Raw genomic sequence first — 21,282 nt, 5'->3', positions numbered from 1 at the left:
ATTAATCTAATCTCATTTTGATCGGTCGCAATTCGCTTCCGCCACCATTTTCACACGGCTGCATCATTAGTTGCCTTATAAGGAGCTCTGGAGGCGTTGTTTTGTATGCAAATGACCTAGAAGGGAACGCGCGTTCATGTTTCAGAAGCTGTCTCAGCTGTGATAGTTTGAGCCACTTAAGACATCTTCCCCACGCGTTGGGGACTCAGAGTGAACTTGTCGTAGATTCTGTCTCAGTCGGTTCCAAGATAAGTCTTCCAAGAGAACTCTTTGGAAAATATTCAGGAATGAGACCCAATGACACTATGTAACAACCCATCATCTACACTCACGGCACACATCCACATGTACACACTCGCTTTAAACAAACACTCACCTTAACACCCACTTTACTCACTTTAACACAAATTATATTTATCTATTATTAAAGAGATTTGCACTACATTCATACCTCATTTGCACCTTACCCTAAGTTTTGTACCTCATTTCTGCATTGTACCTCACTTTTACCCATTTGACTCTGTACTGTGTATATTGAACATTCCTTTACTTACTTTTTACCTACTACTTTTTTACTGTATGAAGCACACTCTAAGAGACAAGCATTTCATCGTAAAGTATTGACAAATAATAATAAACAAATAATAAACGATAAACAAATATAGCATTGTAATCTCAATACGCATTTTTTTGTAATTGGATTACAGTGATCCCCTGTTATGTAATCTATTGGCCCACATACCGACCCTGTTCAACACGTTGTATTGTTAAAAGAGCTCAGTCTTGTGATGGGCTCAAACAGTTAACTTTCTTCACACCGTGGCCCCTCCCCATCCAGCCAGGCTCAGGGGTGTAACAGGAGCCTGGTGTTAGTGTTCTACCATTCCTCCTGCTGGCCCCACCATGGCCACATTGCTGGCCCAGAGAGCGGTGCAGTGGAGTGGCCGCTGGCTGCTGCCGTCCCCTGCTGCTTCTGCTCTGCTCCTCTCCAGGGGGGCGGGGGGCACCCCTTCCCCCTCTGTGGCCCTTCCCACAGTGGATGACCTCCCGCGGGTCACCCTCTTGGAGATGATTTACAGAATGGTGTTTCAGGGATATTACAACCGTCTGCATGAGCTACAGGTACTGCTTGTCCAAACATTGATTGATTTATTGATTGATTGATTGATTGAAAACTTTATTAACAGATTGCAGAATGGGTACAATACAGTACAGCTCAATACAAACAACTGCTAAAAGGATGAAGGAAAAAGACTTTCGTCTTGTTTACATAAGGGTCCTCCATTTTCAATTCATCGAGTATTCACCGTGCTTGGTGGATATTTTTTATTAAACTGTTGAAAGATCTCCCCAAAATGTTTTTGAACGTGTGCCAGGTTAAAGTGCATGGACCAGGTGCAAATTGTGCAATACATTTATGTGTTTGTCCAATCGGCAGAAAATTGTAGATATGTTGTACTATGTCTGTAACATTATCTTAAAATTGGCCAATAGGGGCTGCCACAAATAATTTCCATATGGGCTTACAGTATAGTATTTTTCTGGGGCTTTTATTTTGAAACTTTAACTTAAATTTAAAGTTAAGTGCATTTCCTTCCTTGTGGAATTTAGCTTCTTCTGTCACTCTGCATGCAGTTTGCATAAATTAATAGATAATTTCATATTATGAAATTATTAACTCATTACTTATTCAGTGTGTTCTCAGTGGTATGGCTTGAACCCCAGAATCGCCGCTTGCGGATATTTTTACAGTATCTCCGGAAGGCGGTACCCCTGGAGGGAGATTATGCGTTTGGTCATGTGTGTGTATCTGTGTGTTTGCACGCGTATGTGTGTATCCGCAGCTAATCTCACAAACTACTACAGTGCTGATTTGGATGGAACGTCACACAGGCCGACAGCAGGTCAAGGACCTGAATCCTCTAATATTTTTCAAATAACATACAAGTATTTTATTTGAATTTGTCCATTAAAATATTACATTAATTATGAAGTTACACCTTTTGCACACCAGAGGGTAATACTACACAGCTCTCTATATTCTGTGCATCTTGCCTGCATTGACCAAAATGAGCTGTCATCCAAAGTTTCCAAACGTGTGTGCGCTGGCCCTGGCCATGTGCGTGTGCTTATGCAGGAGAGCCGGTCAACTGATCTCCTTCACTGTACATAGACATGTGTCTGTTATAGATATTAATGAGCTGGGAAAATGTAGAAATTGAGAGAATTAGGCAATTATCTTTTTAATTGAAGGTCTGGTTGTTCTTCTAACTTAAGTCCAGTAATTGCACAATATGCCACTGGTGGTCGTGTTGGAAAACAGCCTAAATCACTTTCTCAGCCTGCATGAATGTTTTCACTTTCTATTAACGGCGTATTGAAAGCCTATTTAGTTTAAGAAGAACAAAGCTATACCGCTTCAACATCTGCAATATGGGTGGTTAAAACAGTCCTGTTGATGCACTGCCGTCTCCCTCTACCTGTCCCCAACGACATTCAACAGTGTGCTGCCCCAGTATTATTGCCAACAATTCTTTACTTTGTAAAGATTGTGTTCATTGATGATTTGGGAATACTCATATTGTATGGGGTGTCCATGTCATATTGAAGAAGGCAAATCATATGTAGTGGCCTTCATATTAAAGCAAGTGGTTTGGTAGGCTACATGTCCTATATTGCAGTGCAGTACGATATTTTTAAGTGACCTTATTGATACTTTGATGTAAATAAAACATACAATAATTTTATTCAACAGATAAATCTGAGATAATGCAACATTCAAAACAAAGTGCATTCTCTAGAAATAACCATGTTGCAGAGTGGTTATTTCTAGCTTGATGCATAGTAGATTAAAACCATATTATTCCAAAAAGAGACTTGGACTTGTACAAAAATGAATACAAATAAATGTCTTTGGCATGCAGTGGTGCCTCCAAACAGGGCCTGCACTGCAGGCAGGCAGGCATAGGCTACCGCCTGAGACTTGCGCTCTACTGAGCACACCTTTCTAGTTGCTATTTCAAATGGCATTCGATGACGCCGTTTATCTGCACTTGCATCTGTGCTTAGCTTGTTCCTGTTGCGCCAGTACCTCTAAAAGTTCCTGTACTGTCTGCTACACCTGGAGCTGAAACACATCTGATGATTCATTGGATATTCAGTGAGTGCCTAAAGGTGCACCGTAAGGCACTGAGACAATGCATAATGGAAAGGACAGGGGGAGGTGTTGTATGTCTATGGTTATATAACCTTAACCCTGGTGTCCATGGCAACCTCCAGATTGCAATACCAAATCCCAGCTGGCTTTCACCTTAGTAAACAGTACACACAGTAAGAGAGAACGCTTACTCCCTCTAAATAATTTTAAAATCCACAATAAATGATTGCGAGACTGCAGGTCATATTGGTTTTGTTTACCCTGTAGATTAAATCCCAGTGTTGTATTGTGAACACCATTGTGTTCTCCCGGTGTTGTTTATCATTAGCGTGTAGAGGAAAGAAACTTGACTTCATGGTAAATGTTTTTTTTTTTTTTTTTGAATGATTTATTCGGTCAGAATTATTAATTATTGGTACAAGATGGGATTTGAAGTAATTGAAGATCCCAAGATTGTCCAAAGGTAGACCTGTGTCTTTTCCCACTTTCTCTCTCTCACTCTTTGACCTCCACCAGATATACGAGAAGCAGCTGTATGGGCCTCTGTACAGAAGCGGGTTTCAGTCGGTCAACCTGAACAGTGCGGAGCTGCTGGAGGAGGTGATGAGGAAGGACGATAAATTCCCATGCCGAGGCGACATGTCTCTGTGGACTGAGTACCGTGACATGAGGGGGCTCGGCTATGGACCCTTCACAGAGTAAGACCCACTCATGAATGTCTCATGAACGTCAGTAGCATAGCCAAGGGTACAGTAGAGAATAAATGGCAAGTACAGAGCATAAATATATACGTAGCTTTGGATAAAAGCATCAGCTAAATGACTAAATGTAAATGTAATGAAATCAATGTTGGTGTTAGGGATAGTGTTGTCAAGGACCCAATTGCTGAACAGGACGCGGAGAGAATAGGCAGACGAGACGTGGAGCCAGGGGTGAAGTGTATCAAAATTACTTTACTTAAAAAGGGCAGCAGCAACAAAACAAAGAATAACTCGTAGAGCATGTACAAAAGGCACAACAAAAAAAACACTGCAAAGCAGGCAAGGAAAAAGGGAACAAGCCGACTACAAATAAACACAAACTTTACACGAAAACAAAGATGGTGGAAACAAACAAAAAACACTAACACTTACTGACAAAGGGAGTAGGCTCACAGGAGAACAAGGTACAGCACAGAGAACATGGACGAGGAAGCAGCAGCCAGGAATAGTAGACATCAACAGCAGACAGACCAGGAACACAAACAATGAACCGACACAGGGAAGCTGGCAGACAAGACAGATATACACAGACTAATTGACACAAGAGGGTGATTGGGGATGAGACGCACCTGGGAAGGAAACAGACTGAACACACTGGGGCAAAGACTAAAGACAACAAATAAATACAAAACACACTGGGGAAACCACTAAAAGACAGAATAACACTTAACAAAACCACAGGAGCACAGAGGGTAACAAATATTCAGGGAGCGACAGCAAAATGGGGAGTAAACACAAAAACACTGACACTTTGACAATAAACAAATGGAGGAGGAGCAATGACAGCATTTGTCCAGTAGGTGGCAAAGATGGGGATGAGTGAGGAGCTAGGAAAAGTCTGTGCAAAGGTGGGGGCTGTTCATGAGTCCTTGGATGGACAGGAGGCGTCTACCTTAATGATAAGCAAGCAGTGCAAAAATGCGGAAGCATTCGTCACCGCACGCCACTACGGTAAAGCGCCTTTCTTTTCAGGCCCGCTTTGGGAGCTGTCGCGCGGAAATAGGCTGTCTATTGCCATTCTCTTTGACAAACTCTAACCTTAACCAGCTCCTTAACAGCGCCTAAACTTAACCGTTCTAACCTTAACCAACTCCGAAACAATGCCTAACCTTAACCTTAACCTTAACCATGCCTAACCTTAACCATAGAAAGAATATTGCCATTCTCTTTGACAAACTCTAACCTTAACCAGCTCCTTAACAGCGCCTAAACTTAACCGTTCTAACCTTAACCAACTCCGAAACAATGCCTAACCTTAACCTTAACCATAACCATGCCTAACCTTAACCGGCGAAAGAATACACGTTAAAAAAAAAATCACGTTAAAAAAAATATATTTTATGGGATTCGAACTCGCCAGCAAACGAGCTGTAGGATCCACAGCCATGCAGTGTTGCCAATTGAGCTATTTCTCGATACTGAATAAGGGGCGGTGACTTATATATATTGAGCTCCGCTCGTGTCGAACCAAGGCGGGATCTCATGCGCATGCGCGGGCACCTCGCGCGAGCACGCCGGCGCACGCACGCACCTGAGCGAGCACGCCGCCGCCGGTGCACGCACCTGGGCGCTGGGCGGCGGAAAATGAAAGGCGCATTACCGCACGCCACTACGGTAGAATGCTTCCGCATTCTTGCACTGCTTGCTTATCATTAAGGAACAGGCGGACAGGAGGGGAGGGGGGAGCAGCAGGGGGAGTCTGGCCGCGTCTATGCCTTCTACAACGCTGTTCGGTTTCCGGGTTCCTCTGATTGGCCGCTGAAGCACGCCCCCAGAGTGATGCGCGAACAGCCATCCTTCACCAACTCGATGGAGATCAACCCTGAGGTTGGAAAATCACTTTGATTTCGTAAATATTTACCCGTTTCTCATACGGTTAACGATTCAGAAACAATCATTGCTCATCTCCGTGTGTTTATGTCGTTGCAGATGCTCAACAAGGTGGGTTTGATATTCAGTCATGGCGGCGAAAGTGTTTATCATAAAACCAACAGCATGACTGGCTCGTCTATTCTGTGCTAGATCAAGACACTATTTCAATAATGGATGACGGTGAAAGCATACACGCCACCGAGAACAGTTAGTACTCTGTAGATATAACGTCAGCTAGCGAGGTTGCACACCTATATCTTCTACTTTCATGAATTGTTTTCTACTCCTACTCTGCTTTAAAAAGATAATTCCGCACCGTCATCCATTATTGAAATAGTGTCTTGATCTAGCACAGAATAGACGAGCCAGTCATGCTGTTGGTTTTATGATAAACAATGACTTCATAACTTACCTGCTGATGATAACGTTAACTAATCAAAATAATAAAGACACTTTCGCCGCCATGACTGAATATCAAACCCACCTTGTTGAGCATCTGCAACAACATAAACACACAGAGATGAGCAATGATTGTTTCTGAATCGTTAACCGTATGAGAAACGGGTAAATATTTACGAAATCTAAGTGATTTTCCAACCTCTGGGTTGATCTCCATCGAGTTGGTTAGAACTATAGCTCGGTGAAGGCTGGCTGTTCGTGCGTCACTCGGGGGGCGTGCTTCAGCGGCCAATCAGAGGAACCCGGAAACCGAACAGCGCTGTAGAAGGCATAGATGCAGTCTGGCCAGGGAACGGTGAACCTTTACAGTTGGTTTGGTGCACGAGACTCAGAAATAGGATGTGTTACCATGGCAGTATGGTACTGAAGGCATTTTAGTGGCAGTTATAATGAACTCATGAGTCTGGTGCACTGTCCACATATGAAACTAGGCTAATTTCCACATCAACATGATACAATTATATACAAGCCATTACCATGACAGGAAAGGCCTTACATGTTCAGCTTGCATTGCCTTACATAGAACGGTGGGATCATAGTATAACCTACTACACAGGATGACACCAACACTCTGCAGTGCAGTATATAGACCATTAACATTCTAAATGGGCCCAAATGTATTTCCTGCTGCAAGTCAAGGAAACTATAAAAGAAGGAAGGGTCATCACGTACCAGCATTTTATGCTCTGCTTGGTGCCAGTTCTATTGAAGCCTGTATTAAAATCCAGCTATCTGAGGAAATATATCAACCAATATATCAAAGGTTATTATAATATTATATTTATTATATATAAAGTATTATATTATAAAGTATTATATAAAGGTTAACAATGCAACAAATTGCAGATGAGTCTGACATCTGAGGTAATAACCTGTTTTAATGAGGAGATGGTGATCCCATTCAACTCAAAGCCGGTCGAACTGAAAGTTTCCACACTTCACTCGCTACACGGTGACGCGATGGCCCTTCCTTCTTTTATACTTTCCTTGCTGCAAGTGTTTGCTAATATCAATAGCTCACAGGAAATAAACTTGTGCCCAAATAGTTCCCTAGCAACACAATCCCACTGAAAAAACCTATACATGCAGTCTCCCGGACTACACCCAGAGCACAGCCACACTTCGTCTCCAGTTTTCTGTGCTCACTGTAATCCAAATGCTGCTTGAGTTGTAATGTAAAACCCTTGTCTTTCAAGGGCAAAGTCCTGTCATGTGAGTGGAATATAATATATAACACAACAAACAGGGCTGGTCATGTGACTGAAAAGTTATAAGTTCAGAACTATGGATACACACAGACTATCCTCGAGCATGAAACCCTTCAGTACCTTCTATAAGACTGTTGCTACTGGCTGCCACTGTGCTATGACCTCTCAGGGGAAATGTGTGTGTGTGTGTGTGTGTGTGTGTGTGTGTGTGTGTATGTGTGTGTGTGTGTGTGTGTGTGTGTGTGTGTGTGTGTGTGTGTGTGTGTGTGTGTGTGTGTGTGTGTGTGTGTGTGTGTGTGTGTGTGTGTGTGTGTGTGTGTGTGTGTGTGTGTGTGTGTGCGCGCGCACTTGTTGGGAGAGGAAAGGAAACACATTAAAATAAAGTAACACGCCAACATTATGGGAAATGCTATAACCAGACAAGTCGGATGCCAATTTCCTGTGTGCATTCAGTAGGAAGCTATCCTAGCTTAGCACAAATGAATGGAAGCAGATATGAACCACTAGCCTAGCTTCAAACTCTGGGAGAGGTGTTTTGGCTAGGCTAGCTGGTCCGTATCTGTCATGGTTTTTGCCTTATTTCACCTTTCTGTGAGGGACAGCTGTCTATTTTTGCTTTATTTCACCTCTCTGTGAGAGATAGCTGGCAATCCCTGTTCCCTGTGGTTAATTGCCTCATGGGTCGGCAGGTGTGTGGGCTTGATTGCACCTGATGCAGTACAGCTGTGCCTATGGCCATGTGGAGTCTATTTAAGTTTGGAGATTGCAGTGTCAACTGCTTTTTCATTTTCCTTGTGCTGGCTATACGTTTGGTCAGGCTCATTATATTTAAGTGTAGTGCTGCCCTATTCAGCATTTAGCCTTCTTTTGTAGCCATCTTGTTTTCAGCTACTGGCTTAGTTTACACTTTACTTTATAGAGGCCGAGTCCTTTATGGTAGTGTTTTCTTTTGTTCTTTTGGAACTGTCCATTGCACATAAACTCCCTTGGTGGAGGTTTATTGTTTTATGTTTTCAATATAAACTCTGGTTTTAGGAGTTGCCTTTGTGGCTTATTTATTCTTTCTACAATACCCCTTTAATGAGTGTCGTCCTGTTTTTTTGGACTTTACTTATTTTCTTAAATACTCACTTTGAGGCTTTCACCTGTAAAGGTTGTTTTGTGTTGTTTATTTTCCCCCTTCTCCTAAAACGTCTGCGTAAGCAGTTTTGTGGTTATTCGTTTGACTTATAACTTTAAGATTCCCTATTATCTGCTCATGACCCACACTAGCCCCTTTCGTGACTTTCGGTTTGCAAGCCTGGGGCTTTTGTGACCGGAGTCACTTGCTTTTACGCCCCGATTACCCAGTAAGGAAACGACCAAGCGTCATCAAGGGGCTCGCGGTGTGTCAAGAATACATCAGATCTGAATTTCAAAGATACCCAGCGTACAATATGGGTCTAACACAGCTTCACGATGGGGTCTGGAAGCTCGGAGTTGCTAATAAACAGTTTAAAACATTGTTACTCGACGAGTGGTATTTACAAACCGAACGTCCATCTCCGCCGTTGGTGTCACAGCGCATGCGCACCAGGCAGCTAATGCCGCGTTCACGTTACTGGGAAGAAGCGGAAGAACCAGCTTCCGACTGGGAAAAACCATTCACGTCAGCCTCCTAGTGGTAATTCCTACTAGGACATATGGGATTCTTTTATAGACCCGATATCTCCCACTTCGCGTCACGGATTGCGTTAGTATGGATGTGGGCGTTTCATCCATAGATATATATAGAGTCAAAGCGTGAAGGCTTCCTAGTTGTAGCAACGAGATGTCCTCGGGTTCTTCCGCTTCTTCCCACGTAACGTGAATGCGGCATTAGCTGCCTGGTGCGCATGCGCTGTGACACCAACGGCGGAGATGGACGTTCGGTCTGTAAATACCACTCGTCGAGTAACAATGTTTTAAACTGTTTATTAGCAACTCCGAGCTTCCAGACCCCATCGTGAAGCTGTGTTAGACCCATATTGTACGCTGGGTATCTTTGAAATTCAGATCTGATGTATTCTTGACACACCGCGAGCCCCTTGATGACGCTTGGTCGTTTCCTTACTGGGTAATCGGGGCGTAAAAGCAAGTGACTCCGGTCACAAAAGCCCCAGGCTTGCAAACCGAAAGTCACGAAAGGGGCTAGACCCACACACACACACACACACACACACCCACAGCCCTCACAGTATCTGTATAGTCAAAGGCATGCCTTCAAGAGGAATTAACTGTAGAAAGAAAACACGTTTTTGAGTGGAGGGGATCTTTAAAGTTATGTCCCATGGTTTCATCCTGTGCCTGCCCCGCCTCACACACATCTGTTTGTTCCAGGGAGGGTGCGAGGTGGCACAAGCTGAGGGTGATGCTGAACAAGCGCATGCTGCACCCTAAAGACTCGGTCCAGTACGGAGACATTGTCAACGAGGTGGTCACAGACCTGATCAAGAGGATCTATTATCTACGGCAGATCAGCCCTACAGGAGACCTGGTGACCAACTTGTCCAATGAGCTGTATCGATTCTCCCTGGAGGGTAGGTGAAGAAGCTGCCTTTGTGCTCTGGGGGACGAGTTGCATATTTGCCAAAGACAATTGGAATTAACAGGGTTTTCTTGAGAGGGAAATTGTTTCATTTGACAAATTAGTGTGCATGCTTTCTCCCTGCTCAAACAGCAAATGACACGTGAGTACACACTTGTAATAGTACACACTTGTAATAGTATACACACTCATTCAAGGGTACTATGACTACAGTATGCTTTCACCTCATGGTACCAAAGCACCTCAAAGGCCCTAAAAACAAGACTACAAACATCACAAAACAAACTGGTCAGACTACTGCTTGACCTTACTCCTAGAACCCACCTCACCCCTGCCCATTTTGACAATCTAGGATGGCTTAGAGTAGACGACAGAGTACAGCAACTTGCAATGGGCCTGGTCTACAAGATACACTACACCACTAAGGTACCCATGTACATGTCGAAATACTTCCCAAAGGTCAGTGAATACCACGACCACAACACCAGAGGGAGTTCCACAAATCATGTTCAACCCAGATTCAGCTCAAACAAGGGACTAAACACGTTTAGCAATTATGCCACAACAACGTGGAACGCCCTACCCACAGCCGTAAAATAATGTGAATCCCTACCCACCTTCAAAACCTATGGGAGGCCGCAATTCAAAACTGGCCCCAGTAAATGTCCAACCCCCCCCCCCCCCCAACCCAATGTACAGTTTCCTCCCCCCTCAAATGTATATATTCTCTTTTTGAAACTCTGTCTGTAAATAAACAGTACTGTATGTCGTGTATGTCATAAATGTTATGATGAATTGAAAATGGGGGACCCTGATGTAAACAAGACGAAAGTCTTTCTCTGGTCTGCATCCCCTTAACAATTGTGTGTATTGAGCCATACTGTATTGTACCCATTCTGCAATCTGTTAATAAAATGTTCAATCAATCAATCCAACTTGGGCATTTTGTCATTTTGACAACCTTCCTGATTCCATGATTTCAAATTAACACTTCCAGGGGTTGTGAAAACATTGGGCTTTGAACCACAAGGACCTGGATTTGGAAATGCTTTGGAAACCATTGAAGGGCTTTAGCTGCGTGTGTGCCCAGTAAATGGCTGCTGAAACACACATACACACAGCATACAACACAAACTTTTCTCAGATAGAATAAATAAATCTGGTAGGTTTAGCGGCTTTAGCTATACAATCAAATCACTCCACTACATTATAGGTGATGATGTGTGTTATTCTGTGAGCAGTGAGGACAGATGCATATTGTTCGCAGCTCTCAGTTCGTGCCTATACCTCATTGACCTCATTTCTGTGACTGCATTGTTGATAGCAAGGAGCATTTCATGGTTTTCTTAATAAAATGTATTGAAAGTGAGGACTCGACTTTTGCTGTAATATGTACCCCCCCCTCCCCCTCATAATGCATCTGTCTCAAGACACGCAGGTGTGCAAATACTTTATTCATCAAAACCCTTAAAACTCAGTGCGTGTGTAAAGGTCTTTACGAGGACTCAGTCAGTCAGTCAGTTGCCTGAACACTGATCTCACGAGTGAAGTGCAGTCTGTAATCTGTGAAACGCTAAACGACATAGCTAATCAAATATTTCAAGCGGGCCCCAGTCTCTCTAACCACCACCTCTACCTTTATAAATGCATTATAATGCAACGATGGAATTTCTCCAAATGTTGTTCTGCTTTAAAAACTACTTTTAACAGTGATATAGTGATCCCATCTCCAATGTGTGCTTGGCAGGAATCTCCTCCATCCTGTTTGAGACGAGGATCGGCTGTCTGGAGAAGGACATCCCTGCAGGCACGCAGGACTTCATCGACTCCATCGCCCTGATGTTCACCAACAGCATGGCCGTGGCCCTGCTGCCCAAGTGGAGCCGCAGCCTCCTGCCCTACTGGGGCCGGTACACCTCGGGCTGGGAGGGCATTTTCAAATTCTGTGAGTTTCACATGGATGCCATGGTGATAAATACTACAGGAGAGCTACTTACGGAGGGTTTGACTAGGAGAGTAATGAGAATCATCAGAATAATGAAACTACTAAATAATTACAATACTTACTTCTTCATTGCTGCAAATAGAGCTAAATGTTGGTATGTTATTGCTGTAGAATGATGCTAAATAACTTGATCTCTTCTTTTTTTTCAGATATAGAAGGATGTGAGATTTCTCTAATGGGGAAAAGGGATTTATTATCTCAGTCATTTTTGTTCAATGACCCCAAACTAATGGTCAAAGTCTATATGGCTCACTAAAAGTAATGGTTGGGTCGCTATAGACCACCGCAACACTTCTGAGCTCAACGTAACACAGAAGCGCAGTGGTCTATTGTATGGTCCTCGAAGCTTGGTATTGGTGTCAGCAGTGGAAAAAGTGTTATCTGTGCGTTCTCTACAACCAACCCCCTCTAAACTGTACTATTGCTCAACCTTTCATAGCTGGAAAGTTGATTGACAAGAAGATGACAGCCATTGAGCAGCGTGTGAACAAGGGCCAAGAGGTGGAAGGGGAATACCTGACATACCTCCTCTCAAGCAGTCAGATGAGCCATAAAGATGTGTACGGCAGCATCGCTGAGCTGCTACTAGCCGGAGTGGACACGGTAAGTGACTAGGGATTTAACTATTCAACTGAGGCCTCACATGGAGTGTTTGTGTAGTTCTCTTTCTTCCAACATGGCTCCTTGTAACCACTGGTAACTGCTTTTGAAAGAAAATACCTTGTGTCTGTAGCAGTGATGCCAGTAACTAGTTACTAAGTAACTAGTTACTCTAATCTGATAACTTTTTCAGTAAATAGTAATCTAATTTACTTACTTTTTACAAGCCAGTAATCTGATTACAGTTACTTTTCCAAGTGGCTGTGCGTTAATATTTAGTTACTATCTCATAATGCTGATGATAAGAGAGCCAGGGGTACAGTCAGCTAGACCGGAGATGGGACGTGCGCTCGCGCACACACACACACAGCCACACACACATGTTTACGTTTATAGCTGATTTTAGAATGGCTTCAGCATGAAGTTAAATCAACTATCCAGTTCGTTTTATAGTGTAATTTGGTTACTTGAGAGAGAGTGAGAGAGTGAGAGTGAGAGAGAGATTCATGTTACGCGCGACTTGCGGAGTACGCACTCAGAATTGTCTCAGAATGGATTTGGTAGAGAGAGAGAGAAAAAAAAACTGTTGTCATTCTTATGTTGTGGCAGCAGCAGGGGGGACGACGACAACTTCGTAACCTAGTTACTTTCAAACTAAGTTACTTTGATAATCAAGTAATCAGTAGATAACTAGATAACTTTTTTTTGTTTGATCCACTTTTTCTCCTCTTTTTCTATTTTTCCTCCCATCCCATTTCCAATGTGCCAATTCTTCCCTCCCCTGTCTTGAACGTTGCTCACATATGCCCCCCACTGGCCGGTTGTAGGGAGGATAGAAGCCTTGCATCACATGTCCCCTCCGATACATGAGGAGGCAGCCTGTCACATCTTTTCACCTGCCAGCGTGGACTCTCATTGGCGAGGTGTAACGTGTGGGAGGCTCACACTACCCCCGCCATTTCCTGTCTCTGCTGTGCAGGCGTCCCCAACCGACCTGTAGGAGTCGCTGTCCACAACATCCAGATTACCACCCATCGACTTCCACCGCTAACTCTGCCAATTGAGTTAGTATGACGGCTGGCCCAAGCCGGAGGCAACGCAGACAGCCGGAATCGAACCCGGTGTCTCTTGCGTTGGTGACGAGCGCAATGTCCGCTGCGCCACCCAGCCGCCACTAGATTACTTTTTAAAGGAGTAATCAGTAATCAGATTATTTTTACAAGTAATCTGTGGCATCACTGGTCTGTAGTCTGTGCAGTGGTACAGTAGGCTAAATTGGAAAAGCATGATATTACTGTTCCACTGTGACCATTCATTTGTTGTTTTCTGAAGACGTCCAATACCATGATGTGGGCCATGTACCTGCTGTCCAGGTATCCTGAAACACAGCACAAACTCTACGAGGAAGTATCCAGATGCATAGCAGACGACCAGACCCCCACTGCTGAGGATGTCCAGCGTATGCCGTATCTAAAGGCTGTGGTCAAGGAAGCTCTGAGGTGATGTCTAGATCAGGGGTTCTCAAACTTTTTTATACCACGACCCCATTTTATTTAGGAAATTATTGTTTTTGTTTTTTTTGGAATATTATTGTTAGCATGGCATAACCAAGAGAAGAAATGAAAGGTGTACAGAGGGAAAAGTTATTGTACAGAGGACAAAACAAATCATACAAATACGATCATTATCGTACATCTGGCAACCCTGTATACAGTATATGAGATGAGGGACAGTGGTGTGTGTGTGTGTTTGTGTGATTGGCTGCCAGTATAAATAAATTATTGACAGTTCTGGAACCACTAATGATAGGCTATTGTGTATTTAATTTGCAGGATGTACCCTGTGGTTCCCCTGAATGCTAGGATCATGTCGGAAAGAGATGTTGTTATCGGTGGATTTCATTTTCCCAAGAAGGTGAGTCTGTCCTGTTCGGAGCCAAACAAGTATTGTACATGACGACTAAACAGGAATAATAACTACAATGATTGTGTTTACAGGCACATTAATATTGTAGATACTAGCTAATATACCGGTTAAGGACTTATAGCATGGTTACCAATGAGTTAACAGAATATTGCGAATATTACCATGTAATGCAAGGTAAACAGGATCCCACATAATATTTCAGCATATTTCAGCAATCACATTGGGTCTGAATATGAGTTTATCCCGTCTATTATTAATCGGATGTGGTGTTCACATGCGCCAATTCATAGCCTGGAAAATACTTCAGTATCCCGAAAAAACATTGCAATGTCCGTGTAGAAGCACCCAGTATTTATTCCAGTCCATTATTGTTGTAGTTAAGGGTCTCACAGGTCTTGCTTGCCATGTTGTTGTGTCTCCAGACCCCCTTCACGCTGTGCCACTACGCCATCAGCTGGGATGAGAAGACGTTCCCGGAGCCACAGGCGTTCAGACCGGAGCGCTGGCTGCGTGACGGACGCACCAGGCCAAACCCCTTCGGCTCCATCCCCTTCGGCTTCGGGGTTAGAGGCTGCGTTGGCCGCCGGATCGCTGAGCTAGAGATGTATCTGGCCTTGTCGCGGGTAAGTGTCCAATGGTAGAGTGCTGTGTGCAAACCACCTCTTTGATAATTCTGGGGAGTTGTACACAAAGGTACATCATGTTTTGTGTCAAAGATCATTAGTGGGCCCAAGCAATCCAATGTAGAGATGACTACATTTCACAATAGTTACTCATTTGCCACTATAAACTACAGTATATTGCACTCTTTCCTCAGTATAGAGTCTATACAATATACATTTTAAAGGAACACACCAGTCCTCTTGGCATGTGGGTTCCAAGTCATTTTCTGCTCATTCACCATAGGCTTTCATTGTATATCAAAATGTGTTTTAAAACTCGCATAAACCCACAAATGTCACCCCATCTGACTAAAATAAAATGTCATGCTAACATTTGAGGTGCATTTATTTTCCTGAAAAGTTTTTCCCCTGAAAGGAAGGTTGCTATGACACACTAAAAAAGCGGAAGATACATTTTTTCTCAGATACTATATTATATCAGAATGGCAAAGCTTTTTGGCAAAAATATATTAGCATGGCATTTTTTGTCAAATGTGGTGACTTTCTTCAATTAATGTGGTGTTTAAGACACATTTCCATTATGTTGCAGCTACAGTACCTATAAAGTAATAATTGTATTGAGCATAACATATTGAAAATGTGATAACTGCAGTTAAAGGAAAACTCCAACATTTTGGGAAATTAGCTTATTTAACATCTTCCCTGGAGTTAGACAAGAAGATACATACCTTTTTTGTCTATCTGCATGCATTAGGCTTAGGGAATGCCCGCACCGTTAGCGTAGCTTAGCTTCATCACTGGAAGCGGGTCAGACTTTTACCCTGAAATTCCCTACAGTCACGAAATACACTCCAAATACAACTCCAAAACGTTCCTGTAAACATGTTGTGACCTGTGTATTTACCACGTGGAGAAATAAAAAATTATTGAATTCGACATTTACGTTTTCTAAGCAAATATACTCTGAACAATTTTTTGCCTAACCACTCCTCTCGGGGCGCAGTGATTTCACGCAACGCAGTGCTACTTTCTAACGTGAAGCCAGTGTTTGTTTACATTTTCATTTCATTCAAAGGATCCGAACCGATTGAAGTTTATGGATACCATGACTGTGGTAAGTTTTAATTTATGTTTTTAGATGGAAGGCTGTATTCCATCTGTCTAACGTTAGCGAATATTGTGAGATTGATGAATAGGACAGTCACAACGTTGCTGGACTATCGACCTAGTTAGCCCCATTTCCTGACTGCGATGCACGGCTACAGGGTTTGGGCGAGTGAATCCACACTCGTGGTATTATTATAACTCATTTATTGTGTAACGCTAGCCCCTTAAAACTTACCACAGTACATTTATGCACATGTACTGGGACTGCCCACCAGTTAAGATATTCTGGAAAGAGGTGACCCAGCAATTATCAAATCTCTTAACTTGGAATATACCTGTACACCCCTCTGTATTACTGCTGAATGATGTTTTTGAGTGTGCAATACATCCACAGCTAAATAGATTGGTTTTATCGGGTATCACAGTGGCTAAAAAGCTGATAGCATCACGATGGTTCCAACCGGAAAAAATGTGCCGAAAGGTCTGGATTATTACATATCTCGATGTGATCTATCAAGAAATATCTACAGCAAGAATTTTGGGTCTCAATGAATCCAAAATGACATTGTGGTTAGAAGTGGTGGAGAAAATAAAAGCTAGCATATAATGGTAATGTCTGGTTAGGAGCGAGGGAAAGTGGATGGATTATCCAATGGGGGGTCCGGGAGGGGGGGGTACGAGCTGGAGCATATGTGTGTAGGTTTTTAGATAACAGGTATTAAGGGTATATCCTATATATGACAATTAACTAAAATGTGATTTCATTGGATGTGCACTGTCAACTAATGCTTGTATATCTTATCGTGTGTTGTCATGTTTGTTTATGTGTTTGTTTAAAAAATAATAAAAAAATAAAATACAAAACTTACCACAGTCATGGTATCCATAAACTTCAATCTGTTCGGATCCTTTGAATGAAATGAAAATGTAAACAAACACTGGCGTTAGCGTTAGAAAGTAGCACTGCGTTGCGTGAAATGACTGCGCCCAGAGAGGAGTGGTTAGGCAAAAAATAGTTCCGAGTATATTTGCTTAACATTTTTTTTTATTTCTCCACGTGGTAAATACACAGGTCACAACATGTTTACAGTAACGTTTTGGAGTTGTATTTGGAGTGTATTTCGTGACTGTAGGGGACAGTAGGGAACTTCAGGGTAAAAGTCGGACCCACTTCCAGTGATGAAGCTAAGCTACGCTCACGGTGCGGGCGTTCCCTAAGCCTAATGCATGCAGATAGACAAAAAAGGTATGTATCTTCTTGTCTAACTCCAGGGAAGATGTTAAATAAGCTAATTTCCCAAAATGTTGGAGTTTTCCTTTAACTGCAGTTATCACATTTTCAATATGTTATGCTCAATACAATTATTACTTTATAGGTACTGTAGCTGCAACATAATGAAAATGTGTCTTAAACACCACATTAATTGAAGAAAGTCACCACATTTGACAAAAAATTTCATGCTAATATATTTTTGCCAAAAAGCTTTGCCATTCTGATATAATATAGTATCTGAGAAATAATTTATCTTCCGCTTTTTTAGTGTGTCATAGCAACCTTCCTTTCAGGGGAAAAACTTTTCAGGAAAATAAATGCACCTCAGATGTTAGCATGACATTTTATTTTAGTCAGATGTGGTGACATTTGTGGGTTTATGCAAGTTTTAAAACGCATTTTGATATACAATGAAAGCCTATGGTGAATGAGCAGAAAACGACTTGGAACCCACATGCCAAGAGGACTGGTGTGGTCCTTTAAAATGTATATTGTATAGACTCTTTCGAAAATCAAATATGTGGGTAGGTCCTGCAAGTCGATCAGCGACGTTAATAGCGCTATTAATATGGAATAAAACAATAACAACTCGCCACGAGTTAACTCGTGGCTCTGGTCCTCAACGGGTGGAATCGAAACACGAGTTAACTCGTGGCTGGTCCCTATAGTGTTAAGCTACTGTATGGTTAGCATAATGTAAAATATAACCAGAGGTGGAACATTCACCCTACTTACTGTAATTGAGTAGATATTTTAAGCAACACAACTTTGTGAGTACTTCTAAAGGCCTGTGCTTTCATTTCTACTTCAGTACATTTTTAAGAATAACATTTAAGCTACTTTTACTTGAGTAGGTTTTATTTTTGGTTGTATGATTAGTGAGTACTGTACAACAAGTTCTACTATTTACAGCAAAACAGTCCTGCATTTTACCTCTCATAAATGATGTAATAACTTTGGTGATACGATTGAAAAGGTCCATCTCCAAAACTTGGATTTATAATGAGTCTGACCCATCAAACTATTTTGCAAAGACCACAAGGACTTTTTTGGAGTGCTACTCTTTTACTTTTACATGACACATTTTCTGGACAAGTACTCGTACTTAAGTAAAATGTAACTCGTGTAGCCTAACAACCTACCGGTAACAGCACTTACTATACTATTATATTGTATGTCAGTACTCTTTCCACATCTTAATATAAAATTATGTGAACTTCAATATCACAAAGCCTCTCTTTCCCTCCAGATAATCAAGCTCTTTGAAATCAAACCAGACCCTACGATCGGAGAGGTGAAATGCCTCAACCGCACCGTGTTAGTGGCCGACAGAGAAGTAAACCTGCACTTTCTGGACAGAAATGTTTATACTGCTGTTTGATTATTGTTTCTTTGAATGCAAGAAGTAGGCTACATATGAATGGACTTTTCTTTTTTCTTACTTTTCTTTTTTATACATATAGAGTATATTTTTGAAAATTGTATTACAGATCAAAGGGATTTTTTTGTTGGTATTTTGACATTTTCTCTACCAGGCATATTTGCCATAATGTCGGCAAAAGTTCTCTACATTGACATTTCAATTATGCATACAATCACTTGTTAGCATTCTTATTACAAGTCGCAAGCTAGCTCATTACCTTGCTGTTAGAGTTACATATTGGTTTCAATGGCCACTTACAAGCCACCTTTAGCTGTTTTTAGGGTATCTGAAGAGCAAATGTGCAAAGTTTTATCCCCACATTGTGACATTAATTGCTTGGTGATGAAAAATAGAGTGAGACCGCAGCAGGGCTGCCCATAAGAGGGGGAAAAGGGGGAAGGTTTCTGGGGCCCTACTGCTTAGGGGGACTATGGAGGCCAGCAATAAACATTTGTTTAATATGATGCAAGTTACACAGGTTTGGGGAGGGCACGTTCACTGGACTTTTTCAGGGGTCCAGCCATTTATATGTTCGGGCCTGTACAGCAGACCCTCAGTTGACATATTGAATGTGTTAATCTGGGAAACCACTTACACAATTTGTAAGTCGCTTTGGATAAAAGCGTCGGCTAAATGACTACATGTAAATGTAAATGTGAGAAGAATTCCTAGAGGCGCACACACACACACACACACACACACACACACACACACACACACACACACACACACACACACACACACACACACACACACACACACACACACACACACACACACACACACACACACACACACACACACACACACACACATATAGCTGTAGCTTCCTAATGTCATGGTGGTTTAGTAGTCTGGTAATCTGAAGGTAATCTGAAGATTTCCGGTTTGATTACAGCTCCTCTTGGCACCATGTCAAAGTGTCCTTGAGCGAGAAACTTAACCCCTAACTGCTCCTGATGAGCAGGTTGGTACCTTCCATGGTTGCCTCTGCCGTCTGTGAGTGAATGTGAGTAATAAATTGTGAAGAGCTTTGGATAAAAGCGCTACATAAATGCAGTCCATTCATCATTCATTCCAACAGCCCTATACTCCACTTCAGCAATGTGTTCTGTGGAGCAGGCAGAACGCTGATGGTAAAAAAAAGAAACCCCACCCCATTACCATTTTCGAAGAATTGTGTCCCCAGATGTTTTGTAGTATATGGAATGTTATGTTATAACGAATGGGTCTCCAACATTTGATGTGTGTAATACAAATATACTGTAAATACAGATATAGGTTAATCTCAACTGCATATCCTATATGTTGTGCTGATGACGAGCTTGCTGTAAACACAATACATTTAGTAGCTGGAGAGATTGCTGAAAATTAGCAGGCTACATATTTCATCTTTCTCTGCTGTGTCTTGTTGTAAACCTGACCTGCACCGTCATGGTTTGACCACGCATTTCTTGCCATTTATAATGTCTTTTTATGTAATCATTGCTGAAACGTATTGATACCTAAAACATACCTGGAATCAATAAAATCACTGATGCATTTGTTAATGTGTCCCTCTCTTTGCTGTAAAAACGTTGTTCCAATTTTTAAGGAAAGATATGAAACACTCGTATATGACCATTGGAATTCAATAGCATTAAATGGAAATTACTTGGCCTTCCAAAACCAATGCTTGTTTAATTCTAAATATCCTCTCTCAAATCAGTACTTTCTTAAAATATTTCTATAGTTTTTTCTTTAAACTGGAAAGTATCGGCAAGACAGGTTTTCTGACATTCTGTCAGCTGTAAGAATCCTTGCCAAGGATTGTTTAAAGGTCCCGATTCCTGTGAGTCGTTGAAAGTAAAAAAAAAAAAAAAATAATATTCATTGTTTTGGATTTCTAATCAAGTAGGCCTACTCTAAAGCAGCATTTTTCCACTTCAAGATTTCAAGCAGTTTTGGGCTGGGCTCCGCCCATAAGCTCTTTGAGTGACAGTCACCCACTAATTAATTTCACCGCAGGGGGCATAATCCCACGGGACAATGCATTGGTAATTTGTTTCAAATGTCAATATATATCCCTGTGAATATTATTGCACGGATCGGAATATGGGCGCGCGCGTGGGAGCGTGTGCAATGATATTTTGCAGCAGGTTGACACTGATATGCGAGTGCTCCCGACTGCGTGTGTGTGTGTGTTTCCCCACAAGCGCGGTCGGGAGTGTGTGTAAATGCTCTGTGTCCCTCTCTCTCTCTCCCTCTCTATCTCCCTCTCTCTCGCTCGCTCGTTCTCTGCTCTCTCCCGCGCCACGATATG

At 42.2% G+C, this 21,282-nt stretch overlaps 1 protein-coding gene across 1 annotated transcript; it reads left to right on the top strand.

Annotated features, from left to right (window-relative positions):
* Positions 1 to 903: 903 nt before the first annotated feature.
* cyp27a1.1 (cytochrome P450, family 27, subfamily A, polypeptide 1.1) lies at positions 904 to 20,493 on the top strand (the record flags this gene model as incomplete). The annotated part of the gene is made up of 9 exons (XM_084310284.1): positions 904 to 1,122; positions 3,674 to 3,855; positions 9,816 to 10,015; positions 11,771 to 11,968; positions 12,468 to 12,631; positions 13,961 to 14,127; positions 14,461 to 14,542; positions 14,977 to 15,177; positions 18,807 to 20,493. The coding sequence occupies 9 exons, from the start codon at positions 904 to 906 to the stop codon at positions 18,936 to 18,938; spliced, it is 1,545 nt and encodes a 514-aa protein (XP_084166410.1). The 3' UTR covers positions 18,939 to 20,493.
* Positions 20,494 to 21,282: the final 789 nt, after the last annotated feature.

The sequence above is a fragment of the Notolepis coatsorum genome (assembly GCF_963971535.1).
Source record: "Notolepis coatsorum genome assembly, chromosome: 3".
Lineage (NCBI taxonomy): Eukaryota > Metazoa > Chordata > Actinopteri > Aulopiformes > Paralepididae > Notolepis > Notolepis coatsorum.
Note: the sequence above shows the minus strand (reverse complement) of the source record. Positions and strands in the feature narration are given on the sequence as shown.